General features: G+C 39.2%; 2 protein-coding genes across 2 annotated transcripts in view; one reads left to right on the plus strand and one right to left on the minus strand.

Moving 5' to 3' along the window:
- LOC310959909 (neuronal-specific septin-3-like) overlaps window positions 1-22,283 on the minus strand; it is an 82,449-nt gene that overhangs the window by 13,302 nt on the left and 46,864 nt on the right.
- On the plus strand, window positions 13,261-15,456 carry LOC310959908 (uncharacterized protein). Its single transcript, XM_083931433.1, has 2 exons — window positions 13,261-13,301; window positions 13,857-15,456. Exon 2 carries the CDS (start codon window positions 13,858-13,860, stop codon window positions 14,785-14,787), a length of 930 nt encoding a protein of 309 aa, XP_083787559.1. The 5' UTR covers window positions 13,261-13,301; window position 13,857; the 3' UTR covers window positions 14,788-15,456.

A 22,283-nucleotide genomic window follows, 5' to 3' on the forward strand; every position in this document is an offset into this window, starting at 1 on the left:
TGGGAAAACCCAACTCTACCCCAACAATGGAAATCAATCACTTTCATTCCAGGCAGTAAACCGTTGCAGTCCTGTGTCGTCAACGTCAGTACACTACAAATCCCACAAGTGACGCGTACTGTGTCAATTCTGTTGTTCTGAGAGCAAATAAAACAGGACCTGTGAGGAGCTCAGACGTAGCCTACTGTAAGACATCTGGATAAACTGACCATTTATCAGACAGAGGCATTCATACCTCCAGCTCTTCCATGATGTCCTGCCAAATGCTGCATACCTATAATGGTTCATAGCCAGTAAACACAGGTGTCAGCAGACAGCCGGTTGGAAAATGACCCTATAAATGGTAAAAGACATTTGACCTCCAAGTGAAAAATGTCTGGCCCTGGTGGCTCACCAGCTGGTGGACATTACCCTGACCCTACCGAAAACAGGCCAGTTAAAACACTTGCCTGACTGAAAAAATACAAGTTCATTCCAGGTGAAGTAGGGATGACAACACAACAGGTATCACATATCTGAAGAGGTTTGGTGAATGTTCTCAAATAAACTGGTTTTGTTGTAAACATGGTAGGTAGTGCTTTGTGTTATTAGTCTCTTTCAGCTTCAGGTCAAGTGATTTGGCTCCATTTTTTCAAAACAATGATTGGGATTTAACTTCGTACTATGAACAAAGGACGAACACAACATTTTCTGTCAAAGTTACAACAATTATGGTAATTTACTTGAGCAATATATTTCATTTTGTGTTTTCTACATGGTCTTCTCATCGGCTTGAAGAAGGCTCTAAGGGGAAATGGGGACATAATGTATTTCCATGCAGCAATCACACTTTACCCAACAACTGTCATCGCATTTTGATTCAAATGCTGCTTATTAGCTTCTGTTGCCTTCACTGTCAGTCAAATCTGATCAAACCACACACACACACAGCCCTGATGAGCTCTGTTTTTGAGTAAATGAATAAGTCTTATGTTGAAAAAGAAGAAATCAACTCACAATGTCCATCATACAACATTGATCTAAGGGTTAATCATCTCTCAGCTATACTTTCTAAAAGGTTTCCCCTTGTATCAGGTCCAGTTACATGAAGGCATAGATAATGGGTTTCCCTAGAGTCTTTAAGCAAAAAAACATTTATTTTAGAAATGGCAAAACCGAGAATGACTCATTGAGCTTTTTTGTGATCCTGTTTTCAGTTACAGGCAAAAAGTTTTTTTTTTTTTTTTTTGCTCTTGCTTCCAGCAGTATCGGATTACTTTGCTTTTTGTAAATATGGCCGGCAGTCTGTTATACCACAAAGCATTTTGGAGGGGAGAAAATGGGAGAAATGAGAGCAGGGCGGAGAAAGTCAAAGCAACAGGAAAAGATGAAGTCAAGAAGAGGTAGAAGAAGGCAGGAGTGTGGGGATAAGGATGAGATAAAGAGGAGAAGCTAAAAAGGAAAAAGATTATTGAGTAGGGGGAGGTTAAAAAGGTAAGGCCAGGAAAAAGAGGACATAGGAAGGAGTATGGAATGAAGGAGGAGGAGGGGAGGAGTCATCAAAAAAAAAAAAAACACTGTGGAGAATAGTCTTTGTGATTTATTCCACTTTTGGGTCATTCCTCACCAACTACACACAGGACTCCAAACAGGGATGTAGATACAGTTGAAAGCCGTTAAACATGCCCCCGTTTGTTGCCTTTTCAAAGAATAGAAGAATATGAAGAACACTGACTGTGTCGTCTATGTTTAGTGGAGCTGTGGTTGAAACCACTGAGCCAGGCCTCAGCTGTCCAGGGTGTTGATCTTGACAGCATGGTGAGCAAGTCAGAGGTCATGTTCCCAGTTTAGGTTGGAAGAGAGGTTAGTCCCTTTATGCCAAACCGGTGGTTTGACCCTCTGTACAAACTGACTTGAATCACAAGAGAGGAATTTAGAGAAAGAAAAGGACTGGAAACTTGGACAGAGAGAAGTCCATAGGAAAGTGATTCACTCACTGAATCCTTAAAACTCTCATTCTACTAAATCTTTCCCTTTATTTAGACACTTTTAGGACTTTGTGTAGTAAATACCACCTATTTCATACAATTTATTGAGATATGGTATACAAATATGTTTTCTTTACAACTAGAGTACTGTTAACACTTGAGGAAAGGATGACTCAACAAGATGAGCCAAACTATTGTTTATGCCTATTAACTAATAGTGCATGGTCTACATTGCTGGTGTTAGGGCTGGTAATAGGGCTGGGTGATAATCTTCTATCCCAATATAGAACCTTTCATATCTCGAGAGCAATATACAGTTTAACATGATGTAGCATGTTTTTCTAGTAATTCAATAAATAATATATATAAAATAATCACATGGGAAAGCTCGTTTACTCCTGTGCGAATTAAATATTTGACAAATGAAAGCTCCCGATAAGAATCATAATGTATCGTGATATTGCCATAACACAGTTCAGATCCTGGTTTTTCAACACTGTAATAAACACGATATAGAAAAGAGATAAGAGCCATTTTTGTATTGTTTTGACAATATATGTAAGGTTATAATGCACTGCCCTTACTATATATATATATATATATATACTGAATACTTACTATTCGGGGAATCCAGAGCACAATCACTTTGAGAGTGAAGGCTGAGCATAACACAGGTCAACCAAAGCGAAGAGTCGGCTTGAACTCAAGTCAATTTTACTACTTGTCTGAAGCTCCATGTCAAACACATTAGCAAACTAATCCATTAAATGGGTCGTTTGCATCTTTGCTCTGGTCTAAAATCTTTTTATGGTCCCTCTTTGAAAACATCTGCTCCTCTTGTCCTTTATTTACATTCCCAGACAGGACAAAGGGGCTTTGCAGGCTAGCCTTATTTTAACATGGCTACATTTGTTGTAACGGTGACCCAGATGCTTCTTCAGAAGTGTGTGAGCTGCTGCAAAAATCTTTTTTCAGTGTGATCTAATCATAAAAGGTTTCTGTGAGGCATTTTCAATGATTCTTCAGTTTGCTTTTATGGTTAATTTCCCCTAAAAGGAAAATATGGCACAATACAAACACAACAAATTACAGAATTACGTACATGTGGCCAAATTACTTTGAACTGGTGCTCCAACAGCCCTCCAGCGCAGAATCAATTAAATACCTCAGACCACATGGGTTTGGGGAGGGCCAGGGGAAGGGATATAAACATGCGTACATACAAGCAAACACATTTTCCCACCCTCTGACAGTGAATCCCTTAATAAAAGGGGGAAATTGGATTGGTGGCAGTGCAAACATGGTCTGTTGTGTTATTAAAGTCAGAGTGTTTATGCAGCAAGGCCCAGTTCCCAGAGTCCTCATCGTTTAAGTCTCTGGAGAAATGTGCCCTTTGACCCCTGCAGGGTCCAGCTTACTCATCGTGTCACCTGGCACTGGACACAGTGTGTGCATCTGTCTGTGTGTCAGATACAATATATGAACTACATGTGGGATGTTGTGTACACTTTACAGTATCTTGTATGCATTTTTGTAAAGGCATGTATGATGACTACTTGTCACCTGTCCAAACCTATGTTACTTTATCTCTAACGGTTTTCTCCATATCAGTGCAAGTAGTTTCAGCAGCTAGCGTTACTTTTCAGACAGTTTAGAAATGTTTGTAAATTGCAGTAATTGCAGTGGAAGCCCACAGGTTTGTTAAGACTGCCAGAGGAATGTGTTCGGTCTCCACACTGCAGAAATGCACAAGAGAGTTGTTGTCTTTCTAGGCTCTTTAACTGCCTGTGACACAGAATAGCTCATAAGGAAAAGCTCCTTCATCTGCAACACAGTCCATTTTGGAAAGTTTATACATCATAAAAACCAAAAACACTTAACCTTATGGACTAACTCATCAATCCAAGGCTCATTTATTTAATTCCTAACTCAACATCTACATTTAAGGAAACCAATTCCACTGCAACACTACATTCCTTCAACTGACTGAATTTTAAAGCCCTCTAAAACAATATTCTGACCAAAAGCACCTGTTAAACATTAACCCCTAAGTGTGTTTACACAAAACCTAACTAAATCAGGAAGTTGCCAATCTAGGCTCTTTGCAAAGAGGCTGAATAACAAGTTAGCTAGCTATTATCTGCTAGCTGCTCACTGACAGGAGTTGTTAAAGTAATTAGCCAGGCTGTGGTAGCTAGCCAGCGTAGTTCTTTATCTTAGTACGTGGGTCAAAGTGTATCAGTGAGATGGTTGGCTGACAGCAAGCGTGGGTCTAGAGGGCCAGGGGGGCTCAGGAATCTGACCTCTGTCCTCACACATACCTCACATCAGGGACAACGGTCGGGAGTTGTCAAACTCATATAAAACAACATTTTCACATGTGGTTGTGAGTCGATATGCAGCAGTATATACATAAAAAACAATCCTACTTTTTGAATCCATGGATTCCAGTATATTTAAACACTATTCGTCAAGAAATATTTCCAAATCTCATAATACTCAGTCAGCAGAAGCAGTTGTGTTCAACTCATTGTAGGCCTAATGGGAGTTGTTTCTAAATTCTTTGTGGTAATATCAAGTTTGCTCTTACCCATACGGTATTAAAAAAATAAAGGCTGTGGTATTTTAACGCTTGGTTGACTTTAACTAACAAAAAAGTGCATTCACTCTCGTGCATTTCAGTGTTGAGTATTGAGTTTCAAGGTCTCCAAGGCCATGAATAAACTGTTTCTGTATACAGTAAGTGTGAATGAGTCCATCACTCTATCAACACAGTGGGAATCCTTAGACTCTTTCACACGCTGTGTGTGTGTGTGTGTGTGTGTGTGTGTGTGTGTGTGTGTGTGTGTGTGTGTGTGTGTGTGTGTGTGTGTGTGTGTGTGTGTGTGTGTGTGTGTGATATAAGGCATGTCACTCTGGTCCTCTCGAGGCCTCAGGAGCAGTATTTATGGACTGTGACTGACCCACATACGAAGCTCTAGAGTACAACAGCAGACAATTCCTTCAGAAGATCAAACTACTGACTATAATAATATTCTATATAGAATAGCAATACAGTACTTTATTGATCCCACGCTGGGAAATTGTAGGACTAAAGGACAGAAATTGTAGGCACCAATATCCTTTTTACATGATTTCTTGCACTGACAGAATGATTCCCCTTTTAATTGGTTCTTATTGCTGCATGGAACAGAGGTTAGATTTAAGTCAATTATTATGGGCTCCTCATAACTGACATCGGCACTTCACCTTTGAAATATTTACAGCATCAGTATCATAATAAATGTCTTTGATGTCTGAGCCTTAAGGACTGTTGTTGTTTTCCCCTAAATCTCAACTAAGTGAAATCATTTTGCTCCCAAAGTCTATGCCACCAAAGAAAAGCAACCTCTTATGCTTCACATTTTACAACCCTTTCTTATAAAGAACACAAAAAGCATGTGCCAATGCAAATCCACACACTTGAATACTTGCTATTCTGAGAATGACCAGCATGTCCAGCTACAGAGACGAAACCTTATCAATTTTACATTACAGAGCTCCGGTTACATTCATGAAATATTTTGCATTTCAAGGTTATGATTCTGAATTCCCCAACAGATACATAATCTTAATGCACTGACTTATATGCTACCTCACAAAATGCACAGACGCACAAAGACATGCAAGATACAGAAGGTAACGATGACCTTTTCAGCATCCCATCAAACACTAGTGAAAGGCCACTGTCTGTTCTCGCCTGGCAATGCACAGGGGCCACAACAGAGCTCCTTTCAACAGCTCTGTGTGTGTGTGTGTGTGTGTGTGTGTGTGTGTGTGTGTGTGTGTGAGATTGTGAGGCAAAACAGAGGGGGGTGTTTCTCTAAAAAGGTGAAGGTTGGTTGCTGTTTTCCATTGGTTTGACATTATCAGAGAGCAATGCCATGTATTCCTCAGGTCGACCCTAGACAATAAAGCCTGGATGATACAATGCAGAGGCTCAGCTTTGTTCTAACTGCTACCACATCGACCAGTAGCCAAGAGATCCCACAATCAAATTCTCACTTTAACAGAGACAACACTAATCAGAACAGCAGACATGAAAAACAGACGTGAAAGATATTCTTAAACTGCATAGGGTGAGTGAAACCGCTCAAACAGAACAAAAAACGGGAACATGCTTTGATTTTGGTCAACATTTGATATGTAGTGTTCCTACTGGAAGGACTACTTTCCACTGATTACCATTAGCTAAGATGGTTCCTTCACTGTGCTTTCCAAAAGCATAAACTTGACTAAATGATTCCCTTTCCCTTTCACACTCTATTGAGCCTACTAACCACATGTGTGGCGCTAACCTTTCACTTTGCTGCACATATACACACATTTTGTGTGCTTGCTACATGATCTCGTAATGGATATGGGTCAGAAACAGCAGAACATGTCCAGTGTTTGGACAATGTCAAGAGGGAGGATAAATGAAGAAACAGAGAAGTGAATTTAAACAGAATATGGGCTTAAACAGGATGGAACATCCCTCTGTTTATCTTTATATAGACATGTGTCTGTGTCATGCAAAGACGGATTGATTACAAAGCCTGACCCAGAGCAGACACATGCAACATTTAGGGGATGAAAGACAGAGAGAGTGCAAATCTTAACAATGGTAATTACGAACAAGCTCATACAAACATGTAAATGCAAAAACATGCTAAACCTCACTGCGGTAACTGAAAAGCTTCTCTGCAAAACTCACATCTATAGCTGAACTCAAAAAGTTGTTTCTTCTTTGCAGCCAACAATATTAAGCGTGACACTGAAATGCTCAAAACAGCAGTAACACATATCAACAGCTGGGTTCCCGAGTAAAGTATGGAGGGCATGCGGAGATAGTGAAGTGAAGTATGTGAAAACAACAGATAATCAAATCTATTCTTCCAGGGAAGAGGAGGAACATGCAAAAAAAAGAAAGGACATAAAGGAAAATTTACTCTGTCTATTTCCAACTGCTTTCTTACAATTACAAACATACACACCCATGCATGCGCACACACACACACAATCTCCCGGCATGCAAAACACTCACCGTGTGTGAACTGTGTGTATGTGTGTATGAGTCGTCCCCTGCCAAAGTGCAGCGCTCCAGTGAGAGGCCAAACTCTGCTGTGGCTCTGGAAGCTCACTGCCTGCCCCTCCCACCCATGTCTGTCATGTGACTCAGCATGCAAAGCAACAAGACACACCCACTTCCTGCAAATAACCCCCCCTCCAATAAGGACAAAATGACAAAAACTTTCAACCTGTATGCACGCAAAAGAAAACTCAAGCGTGTGGTTGCGCAGGACTTCAAAACAGTGAAACTTAAACATAAGTTTAACAAAGAGAAGCTGTGTGATTAGGTGACTGTGTGTGTGTGTGTGTGTGTGTATGTATCTGTATTCTGTATCTAAACTGATGTTGACTGAAGCCTGTGGGCCAGCTGAATATCCCTCTTCTCAACTCCCGGGATAATTTACAACCCTAATTATCTGACCTGACCCTCTCATCTGCTCCTTGGGCTCTGCATTCATCACATCCCATTCATTCCTGTCACACAGACCCGAAACACATCACATCAAACTGGGATTCCCTTTGTCTCTAAATCAGTTGGTGCTCTGATTAACCTTGCTTATATTTTTCAAGAGACCTTTGCTCAACTCCCTTGGGATATCATAACATCTATGAATCAGGGCTGCACAGTTTTCACAGCCATCTTATTCGGGCATTCTCGTGTGTTGCATGCTGAGCAGAAGAAATGGAAACATTTGTTCTTTCTCATAAAAGGAGAAAATGTAGAAAGAGCTGGGGGTTGAGGTGTTGCAAAACTCCACAGTGACTGACCTGACATGTTTTGGCAACAGTGAATAAACCTGCAATAACCTCCTTACACTTTACCAATCAAAAAAAAATCATCACTAGCATGATGCGCAAAACATTGTTATCATCACTATGAATCTGTCATGAAATAGAGAGCCAACAAAGCGACTTTAGACGATGCAGTCATTTGTTATCTTTTGAAAACGGAGCTAAAGTTTTCCAACATAATGTTTTAAAGGGGAACCTAAGAGCATTGACAGAAATGCAGCCTTCACTTGTTTATTTTTTTAATACCTGGGAACAAACCAATTAGTTTGTCTGATTACTGTTCTTATGGTGTATGTATTTGTGTGATTAAAGAGGAGAGGAAACAGCTGTCTCCAGCCTCACAGGAAGTGTAATTATATACCAGTGCAGGGGCCTGCGCACAACCTTACAGCCACATGAACAGACACACATGCTCACACAGGGCAGCACCTGCATTCCTTGAAATAAAGAGTAATGTTTCAAAAAAAGCAGGCACAACAGGCTGGAGAGTTGGATTTATTTCATTTCACTACGCACACTTTGCTGCCAAGATAAACCGTTCTCCAGGCACATGCTGGCACCTGAGTGCTTAATGCTTGCTTCACCGAGTGCAGAATATACCATATCCATTGAACTACGCTGAAGCTTCGGCCTTCAAAATTCTGCACTATACCAACATAAAAGAACAATATACACAGTGCGGACATATAAACACACAAGATACTACAAACTCAAACAAACACAAAATGACTTGTAAGTGTGGACCAAACCAGGTCTTACCAAATAAGGGGTTAAAATAAATCCTTGTTATGTTTAGTTTAACAATGTGAGAAACAGTACATTTTCCCAGAATTAAGGGCCCCTAGTCTTTAAACTGTTCTGACTTTGCTTCCTCTCTCTTTTCATTGCCCTTTTTCTGAAACTCCACTTCATCGGCCCAATAAAAACCTGGCATCTAAACTGGAGATACGAGACTGCAGATAAAGCTGACAGGAGCTATAAGTGTGTTTAGAAGCTACGAGAATGAGTTTGCTGGGCTCTGCAAGTTGGGTTTTTAATCACCTGAGCTGCATTTTTGCGTACAGCATATCCTGCTGGAGTTCTGAAACACATCGGTCCTTTCTTATCATGTTCTTTACGAAGCTGTCCTGTAGATGACACAGATATTAACAATACATTAGCTTCATCTGTGGCATAGTTGCTCTGAGGCAAATTAATTGGCTAAACAGCATAGTGCAAACAATCATTTGCAGACTCTGAGCTCTAACCACAAACTTTCTCTCCTGCCTCTTTGCTGCCTCTCTGGAGCCAAACTCTATTACCATCTTTCATGCTCACTATTAAATCAAGCGTGTCTTTCTCTCCTTAACACCGGACTCCTGAGTCAAAGTTTCGCTGAGCTCCTCAAAGTGCAGAGTGTAAATCGTTAAGCGTTTCCCCCATCACCACTGACACCAAACATACCCCAGTTCCCTGCAGGTTTTGGTGTAGCTCAATCTGTGTCAACTCTAAAGCTGACACATACCTTACAGATGGTATCAATAGGTTTAAAAAGACCTTTTGTGAGATTTAAAAAAAGCTTCTTTTTGACTCCTGAGTGAACCCTGCATGCATGCAGAGTGAGCCAGCAATCATTTGTTTGATCCGCCATAACTTGGCGTGCTCCTTTATGCCAGAGTTGCTGGCCTGCTGGGGACATGGTCATCTCTGATGAAAAGATCTTCATTCTGATGAGACGGGGGGTGTAATGACAGAAAGCCAATGGCAGGGGCTGATGTTTCAGGGCTGCACTGAGCCAAGGTGGTGTCATGGATTGGCAGGCGGAGTATAGGGCTGCCTGGCTGACCCCCTCGCAGCTGTCCAAGGTCTTTCATAACACGGAAACATGATGGATGGAAGTAACATGACTCATTGGGGTCATTATAATAAATGCATCACTGGCTGGTTTCCTCTACAGAAAGAGCTGAAAGTAAAGTGTATGCTATGTATGAACATGGCATACACTTTTGAGAAATTTGAGAAATTAGCACATAGTACAGTAGGTTGTAGTGCTTTCGGAGGATGGAAGGATAAAGTTAGGTTGGTTAAACCTTTAAATTCAGCCATGAACAGACAAATATTGTAATTAATTTCTCTGAAGCAAAGCTATTGCTATGAGTTTCACTGAATTATAAGTATCTTTAATTGCAGGTACATGTGGAGGTTTTAGAGAAATACGGAAAAAAACCAACAATGAGAACATCGTTATACAGCATGGTTTGTATGATGCTCTTGTGCTGGCCATGTGAAAGATGTGGGTGGTGACCACAAAGAAACTAAATGTTTGTGTGTTTTTTGCCTCCCTTCTGCCTTTTCCATAAGGAGTACCAAAGCCTCCCAATGGGATATCAAGACAAACTTTAAGCGTTTGTTTGTGTGTGTGTGTGTGTGTGTGTGTGTGTGTGTGTGTGTGTGTGTGTGTGTGTGTGTGTGTGTGTGTGTGTGTGTGTGTGTGTGTGTGTGTGTGTGTGTGTGTTTTCATGGAGGTGTCACATGAAGCCACTTCGCTAAGAAAGCTGAAGTACTTCCTTAGGTATATTTAGATGATTAATGCTTGATACCTTACAGGTGTATGGGACCAACTACGTGTGTAGTTACAGCATCTCCTGCTGGCTGCTGGTAGAGTTGCAGCAGTACAGGCAGCAGAACAGGGCTATTACAGGGCTAGTTTCATATCCATGGAAACTGAAACCTAAAAAAGGAGTGACACACTACTCTCACACAAACACAGACAGCACTAACTTCCCAGCAGCAGGCTAAATCAGGTGAGTGCTCTTATTTTCTGCCTGCTAATTTCGTTTTTAGTATTTACTGTGGGACTATTTCACACTATTGGTGAAGCATTTAACTCAAATCCTCTTTGTGAGTGTTTCAAACACAACTCAAAAGGAAACACATAGAGGGTATAGTATATTTAAAATACTAACTTTGGAAGACTCTTATTAGATTTGATGAACTGTACAAATACATTTTTTAAGCACAGAAGGACTTTCTAATACTGGCCTAAATCTCATGAATTAATGATTTATGATTATTGATTATGAAAATACTCATTTGATGATCGTGATTTCTAGTTACAAATACCTGTATGTATTAAGAGCGTCAGTTTCATTTACAGTGAAACCTAGGAGGTAGCAGACTAGCTCAGGTGAGCTCTTTTATTTTCTGATGGCAAGTTTTGTTTTTAGTATTAACTATCCCACACAATTGGTGAAGCATTTCATTTAGTGAGTGTTTTCTCCTCGTGTTACTATCTTTTAAAATAAATCTTTCAAATACATTTAACAAAAAAATATATACTATCACGTAGAGATTGAGAGTGTTCAGTTTGGATGAATAATGGGATCAATAACTTTTCTAAATATTTATGCAGGAAAATGAAGATGTCCGGAAGAGTCAGCAGTTGCTGTGTAGCTCTGTTCTTTGCCCTGACCTCTGTGTCGGCTGTACAAAGAGTCCGTTCGATCAGGGATTTGAAGAAAATCAACTTTGGCCAATCTGTGCCCAAGCACAGTCTTCTGCTGCTCCACTGGTTTGCCAACACTGTTGACATTGAAGACAATGTCATAAGGCTGAACTTTGACCCAAACAGGGGAGATTATGGCTCACACGAGTATCACAACTCTGAGAGAGTGTTGGACCCATTGCCTGTTGGAAATGTCAGATACCGGTACTACACTATTGGCAATCTCCATCAAGAAACATCCATGCCACTTCCATCTTATGTTGTCCGACCCCAGACAGAGTATGCGGGAAGTAACAGCGACAGGATCATCGTTCGTGTCAGGGAGCAGAACACAGGATGGAGAGCGTGGCAGTGGATAGACCAGGTGTACATCACACAGCATTACACTTCTGGACATCAGGGGACACGTTATGATCCAGCTCACACATACAGGATCACAACTAACCTCTTGAGAGACATCAGTGAGTTTTCTGTGGGAGAAAACCAACAGTCTCTGTTGCAACTCAGAAACCGCTATAGAAGTAGCGCTAATGTTTCACACATGAGCAACACATGGGGTGACCTTGCTTGCCTTGGACTGCTGTTGTTTATTGTGATCCAGGAAAGGTCCTCCTCTAACCAACAAAACAACAGACGTGAAAACAGACAAAATAATTGGCCCAATGATGATTCGGAGAGTAAGAGCAATGTTCCTCAAAGTGACTGTGTAGTGGATTTCAACGATGATGTACCCGAGAACAATGAGAGGGGGTCATGGGGTTGTTTTGCCTTATGTGTCATTGTATTGTTTATTTTTGCTATTGTTTGTGTGTTTTTTAAGATTTTATAAAACTTTATTAATCCCAGGGGAAATTGCTGGGCAGCAGTTGCAGTACAAAATGGGAAGATTGTAACTATAAATATTGCAAATATATAGTCTAAGACAACCATTAGGAGCAAATCCAAAATATATACAATGCCAAAATCAGTCTTAATGGTTACATATGGATTATGTGCAGTAACAAATCGGAAGTATAGGTAATAATTGACATGGTTAGTACAGAATGTTAATGCAGGGTACATTGAGAGTTTTTTAAGAGTTCTAACCGATTACATCAGCGATAAACTTTGATTTAGCACAACTGAACAGTATTAGTTTGTGGTATGTACTTGGACCGCTGTATCAAAGTAGCAGTGACTCAGTTGTTTAGACAATGTTCTTTTCAGATGATGTCAAATCTCGCAGGATTTCATAAAATAAAAAAAAACTACAAAAACTACACACCCACACAATTAAATTCATGCAAACTTTAGTGCACAGCCTCTTAGGACAAGTGAACATAATGAAGCTAAAAAAACACCCTGTAATGATTATGTCCATGATATTGCATTTAATGTCCCAATTTTAATATTGAGGTATTCTGTCAAAATGATTAGATTTGATTTTCCCCATATCATTCCCTTCTTGATTATTCATGTTAATTTGCAACCCTAGTTATTACAGATTTGTGCTGGGGTGGGATATTTAAATATTTCAGTAGCCAGTCGGAAACATACGATGAAAGTATTTTCTTTTGTTACATTTTTACTTGTTTTGAGGATTTCCCCTTTCTCTCTTCTTTTTACCTGCCAATGGGAAAAGGGATGCAAATTGGCTACCTGGCTACAATCCAACACATATTTACATGTAAATGTTCATTAAAATGTTCTGTCCCATTTTTAAAAATAAACAAATGAAAACAAATGTAAATATTAAACAGTGACCTTGGAAACCAATGGAAATTACAATTGGAATTTAGATACGTAGTTTTATTACTTCCTTCTTTCTTTATGTAGGCTATGTGTGGCTATTATTAAACCCTCTGTAAGCACCAGCAACACTTGTTTTGCAAGTTTAATGTACAAGGAAACGATAATGTCAAAAGGAGTGACGCCTGCTCTCACGCAACCGCGGAGATCACAAACCTGACAGCAGCAGACGAAATCAGGTGAGCTCTCTTATTTTCTGATTGCTAGTTTTGTTTTTTTAACTGTGGCACTATTCCAACGATGACGAAAGTGTTTAAACTTAAGTCTGCTTTGTGAGTGTTCTCTCGGTGTTACTACCCCTCCACCGTAGCTCAACAAGGAAACGCTGTCGATTGAAACACAAAGAGGGAATTGTACAAAGGACTCATTTTGAAAGATACTCACTTGATTTGATGAACTCATGCTGCTGAAGCCTCATATGAATTCAACTAAACATAAAAATACATTTTTGCACAGAACAATTATTGCTCAATATGAGCAGGAGGAATAATAATCTAAGACTTGTTTCACTGGCAGGGTTTTCACAATTATACAACTTAGGTGCGCTGCTCAAATGTTTATGTTAACTGCCTTACCCTAACTGTAAACACTATGTAGACACCCCTGCAGCGACAAACAGTAGGGTGCTCACTCAGTGCGTCTCATTAGCTAGTGCATATTGGAGAGACGGAGAGAGATTGCAAAGTATTGATGAATAACATGACTTTTTATTAATTTTTTAAATATCTATACAGGATGATGAAGACGCCAGGAAGAGTCATGAGTTGCTGTGTAGCTCTGTTCTTTGCCCTGACCTCTGTGTCGGCTGTACAAAGACTCAATTCAATCAGGGATTTGAAGAAAATCAACTTTGGCCAATCTGTGCCAAAACACAGTCTTTTGCTGCTATACTGGTTTGCCAACACTGTTGAAATAGTCTATAACGATGGCATAAGGCTGCACTTTGACCCTAATAGTGGAGATTATGGCTCACATCATTATGGCAACTTTGAGGGGATGTTGGACCAATTGTCTTGGGGAAATGGTTACCGCTACTACACTATTGGCAATATCCATCAAGAAACATCCATGCCGCTTCCACCTTATGTTGTCCGACCCCGAACAGAGTATGTGGGAAGAAACAGGGACAGGATCATCATTCGTGTCAGGGAGCAGAACACAGGAGGGCGAACTTTGCAGTGGATAGATCAGGTGTACATCACACAGCATTATGGACTTCCTGACCATCCGGGGACCTATGATGCAGCTCACACCTACATGATCACAACTAACCTCTTGAGACAGATCAGAGAGTTTTCTGTGGGAGAAAACCAACAGGGACTGTTGCAACTCAGAAACCGCTACAGAAGTAACGCTGATATTTTACACATCAGAAACACATGGGGTCACCTTGCTTGCCTCGGTCTGCTGTTGTTTATTGTGATCCAGGAAAGGTCCTCCTTTGAGCAACACATCAACGGACCAGAGAACAACAGCAGGCTGGTAAACACCTACAGACCACAAAACAACACCACACTACAAAACCACTACACACCCCAAAACTACTACACACAACAAAACCACAGACCAGAAAACAGAGACAATGATGAGTGTGGGGCCTTAATAATGTGCATTTTTATTTTATTTGTTTTATTGATTGGTGCAGTTTATTCATTGGGAAAATAAGCAAGAAATGAGGGAGAGTAATAGATATTGTGTAAATCAAAGTGTGATGGTAGTGTAGTCTCATATCTGAATTGGGACCAGGGACTCAGACATGTGATGTTTTTCTGTATGCTTTGTTTCGCTGCCGTGTGTTAAACTTTATTGTGTACAATATAGTTTTCATATCTTTTGGTTAATGTGTTCAGTTAAAATTGAGATACTTTTTATGACATGCTTGTGATGAATGATCAAATACTTTAAAATCAGCCATTTCAAATTGTGCGATGTGAAGAGCTTAGGACATTTGGAGGTTAAATTACAGTTGTTGTTTTTTTTATTATTATTAATTGCAAAACTATTTGAACTGAGCAAAACAACTTTTTTTGTATAAAATATACACTGGACTGTCATTGTCATAAGGCTCCAGGCTTCATACAGGCAACAATGTTATGTTCCAGCATGTACAATTCAATGGCAATGACTCACTGATGATTTATCCCGTTTCTGATATGGAGAGTGTAAATTGCACGGATGATGAATAAGTTAAGTGAAAGGCTTTAGGGTTTGTTGGGGACAGCCATCACTTGATGTATTTCACTTTAAACACCAGGAGTGTATTTCATTTATGATTTTGTGTTCTTTCTGTAGTGTTGAAAATGGTGTTTATTAAACTATAATTTTTAAGTCAGACCCATGTCAGTGTTTTCTTTTTAAGTTTAATGAAACAGGATGAGTAAAATCATGAAGAAAACTTGAACTACTCCTCATTCTACAGACATCCACAGGAGAGGCTTATGGCGTCATATTTGTGCCACATTAGTGATGGAGCAAAGGGAGAGTTTGAGCACAGAGGCTCAAACTAAAGAAGGGGCTCGCTCAACTCAAATCAGTAGTGACGCTGAGGAACACCTAGAGCTGAAACACGTCCGTTGTGTTGTGCTGACGACTTAATTTAAGAAAGGCACAGATACAGTTCAGTATACTATTAATATCTGCTCACCATTGTTTTTTAATGCTCATATTTTGCAAATTGTTGAACAGGGATTTTATGATATATTAATCTTCCGATGTCTTGAAAAGAGGGTCTTAAAAAGTTTGAATTATTTTGCTCCAGAATTTTTTTTTAAAAGGTGCTGTCCACATGGTTCTCACCGACCGTTCACCAACTCGACAAATACCAGCGTGTCAGGATCTGATACTGATGCAAAAAGCACCTGCATGCATTAACATGCAAGAGGCCTGACCAAATATCAAAATGAACAGAACAACTCAGATTACAACAGACAGAGGGAGAGGGACTTCTGTATCTTTTCCGAACACCGTTACCCCTCAATATCTTTACACAGCAGATTTTTATTTGCTGCTATATTAATATTCTCAATGTCAAGTACAGCCCCTTTGACACCCTTTAAAAAATATGAAAATATCACCTTTTATGAATGGGGAAATATTAGATACATCAGTATTTATGAAAATATAATAATAAGAACAGGTCTGGTAACCTAGTGGCTTTAAACCACAACACCATTGGTTAGTAACCAGCTGGGAATGTTGTTTGTTTGTCATACTAATCTCTGAACCCAATTTCTGGCACTCTACTGTTTACTTTCAAATAAAGGCAATATAGGCCAATATACTGTAGCCATTAAACAGAACAAACAAAAATCTGACATTAATATACCTGCCAATATTTCACTTCACTTTCCGGCAATGCTCCCTTTGGTTATTAAGAGATGTGACATAAATACTGTATGTTCTGGGTACTTTACTATTTAAGAAGACAGTCATGGCAAATATAAGATGAAAGCAAATATATAGAACAGTGACCTTCAATGGAAGCAACAACAACTATACCACAACGAAACATTTAAGAAAGAAAAGTGTCCACATGTACTGTATATAAAGGATGTAGGAAGTAATTCAACTATTTTTGAACTCTCTCTCTGGCTTGTTTTGCCAGTTTCATTTACAGGGAAACTGAAACATAAAAAGGAGTTACGCCTCCTCTCACACAAAGACAGATAACACACCCAGCAGCAGCAGACTAACTCAGGTGAGCTCCCTTTTTTCTGACTACTAGTTTTGTTTTTAGTCTTCTCTCTGTATAACCAATACCTCCAACACAACTCAACAAGGAAATGCTTCAGAAAAAAGAGAATCTGTTGATTCCTTTCCAACAGTGGCCTAACTCTTAGTGTTCAGTACGAGCAGGAGGAATGATAACAAAGAGAACCTATTTCAATGTTCAAACGGCAACCTGACTGATCAAATCATGAAAATAACCATTTGATGCATCTCTAGTTACAAATACCTGTATGGATTGTAAATTTGCAGGACTGATAGATAAGTGTATCAATAACTTTTTAAATATCTATGCAGGATAATGAAGATGTCAGGAAGAGTCACGAGTTGCTGTGTAGCTCTGTTCTTTGCCCTGACCTCTGTGTCGGCTGTACAAAGAGTCCATTCGATCACTGGTTTGAAAAAAATTAACTTTGGCCAATCTGTGCCCAAACACAGTCTTGTGCTGCTCCACTGGTTTGCCAACACTATCGACATCGACAATAACAACATCATATGGCTGAACTTTGACCCAAACAGTGGAGATTATGGCTCACATCATTACGGCAACTTTGAGGGAGTGTTGGATCCACTGCCTCCTGGAAATGTCAGATTCCAGTACTACTCTATTGGCAATATTTATCAAGAAACATCCATGCCACTTCCACCTTACGTTATCCAACCCCAGACAGAGTATGCGGGAAGTAACAGGGACAGGATCATCGTTCGTGTCAGGGAGCAGAACACAGGATTGCAAGCTGTACAGAGGATAGACCAGGTGTACATCACACAGCATTACGACATTTCTGAAAATCAGGGGACACCTTATGATCGGGCTCACACCTACATGATCATGACTACCCTCTTAACACAGATCAGAGAGTTTTCTTCGGGACAAAACCAACAGCCACTGTTGCAACTCAGAAACCGCTTTGGAAGTAACGCTGATGTTTCACACATCAGAAACACATGGGGTGACCTTGCTTGCCTTGGACTGCTGTTGTTTATTGTGATCCAGGAAAGGCCCTCCTCTAACCAACACAGCAAAAAAACAGAGAACAACAACAGAGTTGGAAACAGAAGAAACCAGTGTGCTGATGATGCTCTTGAGAGGAATGTTCCTAGAGGTTTACAACAGCCAGATTATGTTCCAGTGAATACCTACAACTACCTTGACACCAGAACGATGACTAGAAACAGAGATCGGGTCAACTACCACACCTTAGAATCCCAATATAGCGAAGAGGGTTGGAGCTGTTGCAGGAGCACTTGTTGCCGTTTTTGTATTGCCTCTATAGTTTTAATTTTATTATTAATTATTATTAGTATTATTATTATTTATGTATAAGAAAAGATAAGATGTGCAACAATTGCAATATGAAGTGGGAAGAGCGAAAAGAATGCAAATAAAAAAGTCGAAGATAAAAAAATAAGCGACAAATAAGGAGCCAATACAAAATATGTATTATGCCACAATAGAGTATGTAAAAATAAAAATAAGTATTGTATTAACCCTACTATTAACATCACTTTTTTTATTATCAGCCAGTTTTCCTTTCTTAGCTATAGAATATTAGATATAATCCCGCTTAACATCTGCTACTGTCTGTAGATTAACACCTGCATTTTTTTTGTTTGTCTTTGTACTGATATGGTTAAGTCATGGGGAAATTGTACTAATGCTAAAATGATTACTTTTATACGTACTATCTATTTTATTTATTTAATTATGAGTAAATTAAATTATGAATTAAATACATTTTTATTATGTTAACTGATATTAATAACAGGAGAAATTGAGCAAAATTGCTTTGATTGTATAATATAATGCTTGCATGGTCATAAAGTTCCAGTCTTCATTCATGCAACATCATGCTGCAGCATGTTTAATCTAATCCTCAGTTATTCATTAATCCTGTGTTTTGAGGATAAACGGAAATTGCACTGATAGATAAAACAAAAAAGACAAGAAAACAACACTGATTTCCACTTGTATTGTATAAGCTTTAAAAAAAAACAGCAGTGTATTTCGTTTATGTTTTTGTGTTCTTTCTGTTGATGGTATTAATTAAACCATGATTTTACAATATTAACTTGTCATTTTTTTTATTTTAAAGTTTAAGGAAAGATAGAGCATCATCAAAATCATGAAGACAATTTTAACCATTCCTCGTTCTACAGACAATCACAAGAGATGTACAGGTACAGTTCAGGAAACTACTGATATCTGGTATCAGTTTTAAAGAACAAATTTGTACTGATCCACCATTGTGTTTCACTGCTTATATTTTGCCAGATGTTGAACTGGAATTTTGTGGTAAATTAATAACATTAAATGTCTTAAACTCTTTAAAAATGATGAAAATGTCATGTTGATGGATGGCAAAACATTGGATAAATAATAGCATTTTTTCAATAACTGGCATCCTGGCGACCTTGTTGTCTAAAACCACAGCAGCTTTGGTTAGAATCCAGCTGGGGATGTTTCTTTGCAGATCATCTTCGTTTCAAGACCCATCATTTCTGGCACACTGCACTGTCCAACCAAGGCAAAATGTCAAATTCAGCATATTTTTAGGCCGATACTGGCATTAAAGAGTACAAAAAAAACCTAAAATCTGATAGTAATATACCTGCTGATATTCTGCTTCACTTTCAGGCAAAGATTCCTCATATTCAGTGATCAAGAGTTGTGACGCATATTTACCAGGGTACTTGACTATTTAAGAAGAAAGTCCCAGTTGTCGTTAATATAAGAGAGTAAATATTAAACTGTTATCTTCAATGGAAATTACAACACTATTATATGAAAATATAAAATGAAAATTTCATATAAGAAAAGTGTTTGAACATGCATAACTAGAATTGCCGCATTGCGGTTGTATGCCTCCTCCAAACAAGCAAAGTCCAACTGTCCAGACTCGATAATATAGGAAGTGAGGACTTGGAAAGAATTTAGTAAAAAAGGTATCAAGTCTTCAACCCGGCAGCACAGAAAATCTAATCAGCAGTTTCAAGATTAGGGTCACAAATTCAGTATCCAACCAAATTTCTCCCCTTCCGTTTCTGAGTTATGAAACATTATGTCACAGTGAAAGTACCTTTGGGAAAGTGAAATGTCATCACTTCATCATTTTATCTGTGTTATCAGAATTAGAGGAATTCTTGAGTTATGGACAAAAATGCGTTTTGTGAGGTCACAGTGAACTTGACTTTTGACATCCAAAATCCATTCAGTTCTTCCTGGAGTCCAAGTGGACATGTGTGCCAATTTTGAAGAAAATACCTTCAGGGGCTCCTGGGATATTGGGTTCACAAGATTGTGATGTACGGACAACCCGACAACATAAAGCCTCCAGCAGCCAATAAAACACTAGTGTCATGTAATGTGAAACTGATCAGTGGTAAGTGAACACTGGCTAATAATTAGCCTGGCACTCATATATTTCCCTGCTGTGCAAAGGACACACTTATTGTCAAACTTGGACTTATACCTGCTCATAAAATTCTCAAGTGTCTCACAGAATGACTTATCTGTTTACAGTTACTCCTCTAAAATCAATAAGCTTTTTGCATTTCTATAGGCACATAACCAGTGAACTTCAACAAAACAATGAAATGGAGTATGTTTCTTTTTTTAAATAGAGGGAAATTTAATCCAAGCAGCGGAATAATCAAACTTCCTCTAACGCTTCATTTTCCAGTTTCATTTACAGGGAAACAGTAACCTAGGAGGTGTTACTCCTGCTGTCACACAAACACAGAGATCAGATATCTAACAGCAGCAGACTAACGCAGGTGAGCTCTCTTATTTTTTGATTACTAGTTTGGTTTTTAGTATTTACCGGGCCACTATCCCACACGATTGGTGAAGCATTTAACTTAGTGAGTGTTTTCTCCTCGTTGTGTTACAACTTTTAAAAATAAATCTTTAAAATACATTTAACAAAATTTACCATCACGCATGGATTAAGAATGTACAGTACGGATGAATAATGGGAGGAATAACTTTGTTTAATATCTATACAGGATGATGAAGATGTCAGGAAGAGTCACCAGTTGCTGTGTAGCTCTGTTCTTTGCCCTGACCTCTGTGTCGGCTGTACAAAGACTCCATTCAATCAGGGATTTGAAGAAAATCAACTTTGGCCAATCTGTGCCCAAGCACAGTCTTGTGCTGCTCCACTGGTTTGCCAACACTGTTGACATCGACAATAACAACATCATATGGCTGAACTTTGACCCAAACAGTGGAGATTATGGCTCACATCATTACGGCAATTTTGAGGGAGTGTTGGACCCACTGCCTTGGGGAAATGTCAGATACCGGTACTACACTATTGGCAATATCTATCAAGAAACATCGATGCCACTTCCACCTTATGTTATCCGACCCCAGACAGAGTATGTGGGAAGAAACAGGGACAGGATCATTATTCGTGTCAGGGAGCAGAACACAGGATTGCAAGCTGTACAGAGGATAGACCACGTGTACATCACACAGCATTACGACATTTCTGAAAATCAGGGGACACCTTATGATCCGGATCATACTTACAGGATCACAACTAACCTCTTAACACAGATCAGAGAGTTTTCTTTGGGACAAAACCAACAGCAACTGTTGCAACTCAGAAACCGCTTTGGAAGTAACGCTGATTATTTACACATCAGAAACACATGGGGTGACCTTGCTTGCCTTGGACTGCTGTTGTTTATTGTGATCCAGGAAAAGTCGTCCTCTAACCAACACATAAACAGACCAGAGAACAACAGCAGACATGGAAACAGAAGAAATCATTGGAATGATGATGCTTTAAGGAATGAGAGGAATCATCCCAGAGATCTTCGCAACCAGGGGGAGTTTGTAGTGGATTTGAACAATGTTGAGGACCAAGAAGACAGCAGGACAACTGTGATCAGAGAACCAGGCAGTGATAACACCTCATGGGCTCATAGGTCGTTCTGTTGCATTTGTTGCATTTGTTGTGTCGCCTCCTTATGTATAATTTCAATGTGCACTATATTAGTTGTTTTGTATAAGAGAATGCCAACCACATAGTTTACTCCAAGTGAAATTGCTGTTTAGCAATTGCAATACAAAGTGGGAACGCTAAGTATATAAAACCAACGTGCAAATTAGGCAAAATTAGGTTAATAGTATGGATCGTAAAATATAAGCAGGTTAACAGTAAAGAACAGTCTAGGAGGGGTTGCTTATAGATACGTACAATATCAAATCTGAAGTAAAGTAGTTTAAGAGTACACAGTTAGCACAGAATATTCATACATTCATTCAGAGAGAAAACGAGAACAGAGAGAGAGATACATAGGCTCTGGGTTACATGCTTGTTATTAAAGAGCAAATACTTAACTTCAGAGATCTCAAACCATGTGCCATAAAGCTCTTAGAGTCTTCAGAACATTTGGAGCTTTAATGCTCTATTTACTAGATT

Source organism: Echiichthys vipera (assembly GCF_963691815.1).
Source record: "Echiichthys vipera genome assembly, chromosome: 17".
Taxonomy (NCBI): Eukaryota; Metazoa; Chordata; class Actinopteri; order Perciformes; family Trachinidae; genus Echiichthys; species Echiichthys vipera.

Excerpts from the sequence above, each read along its gene's own strand:
- LOC310959908 (XM_083931433.1), top strand. The coding sequence starts at position 13,858 with ATGATGAAGACGCCAGGAAGAGTCATGAGTTGCTGTGTAGCTCTGTTC.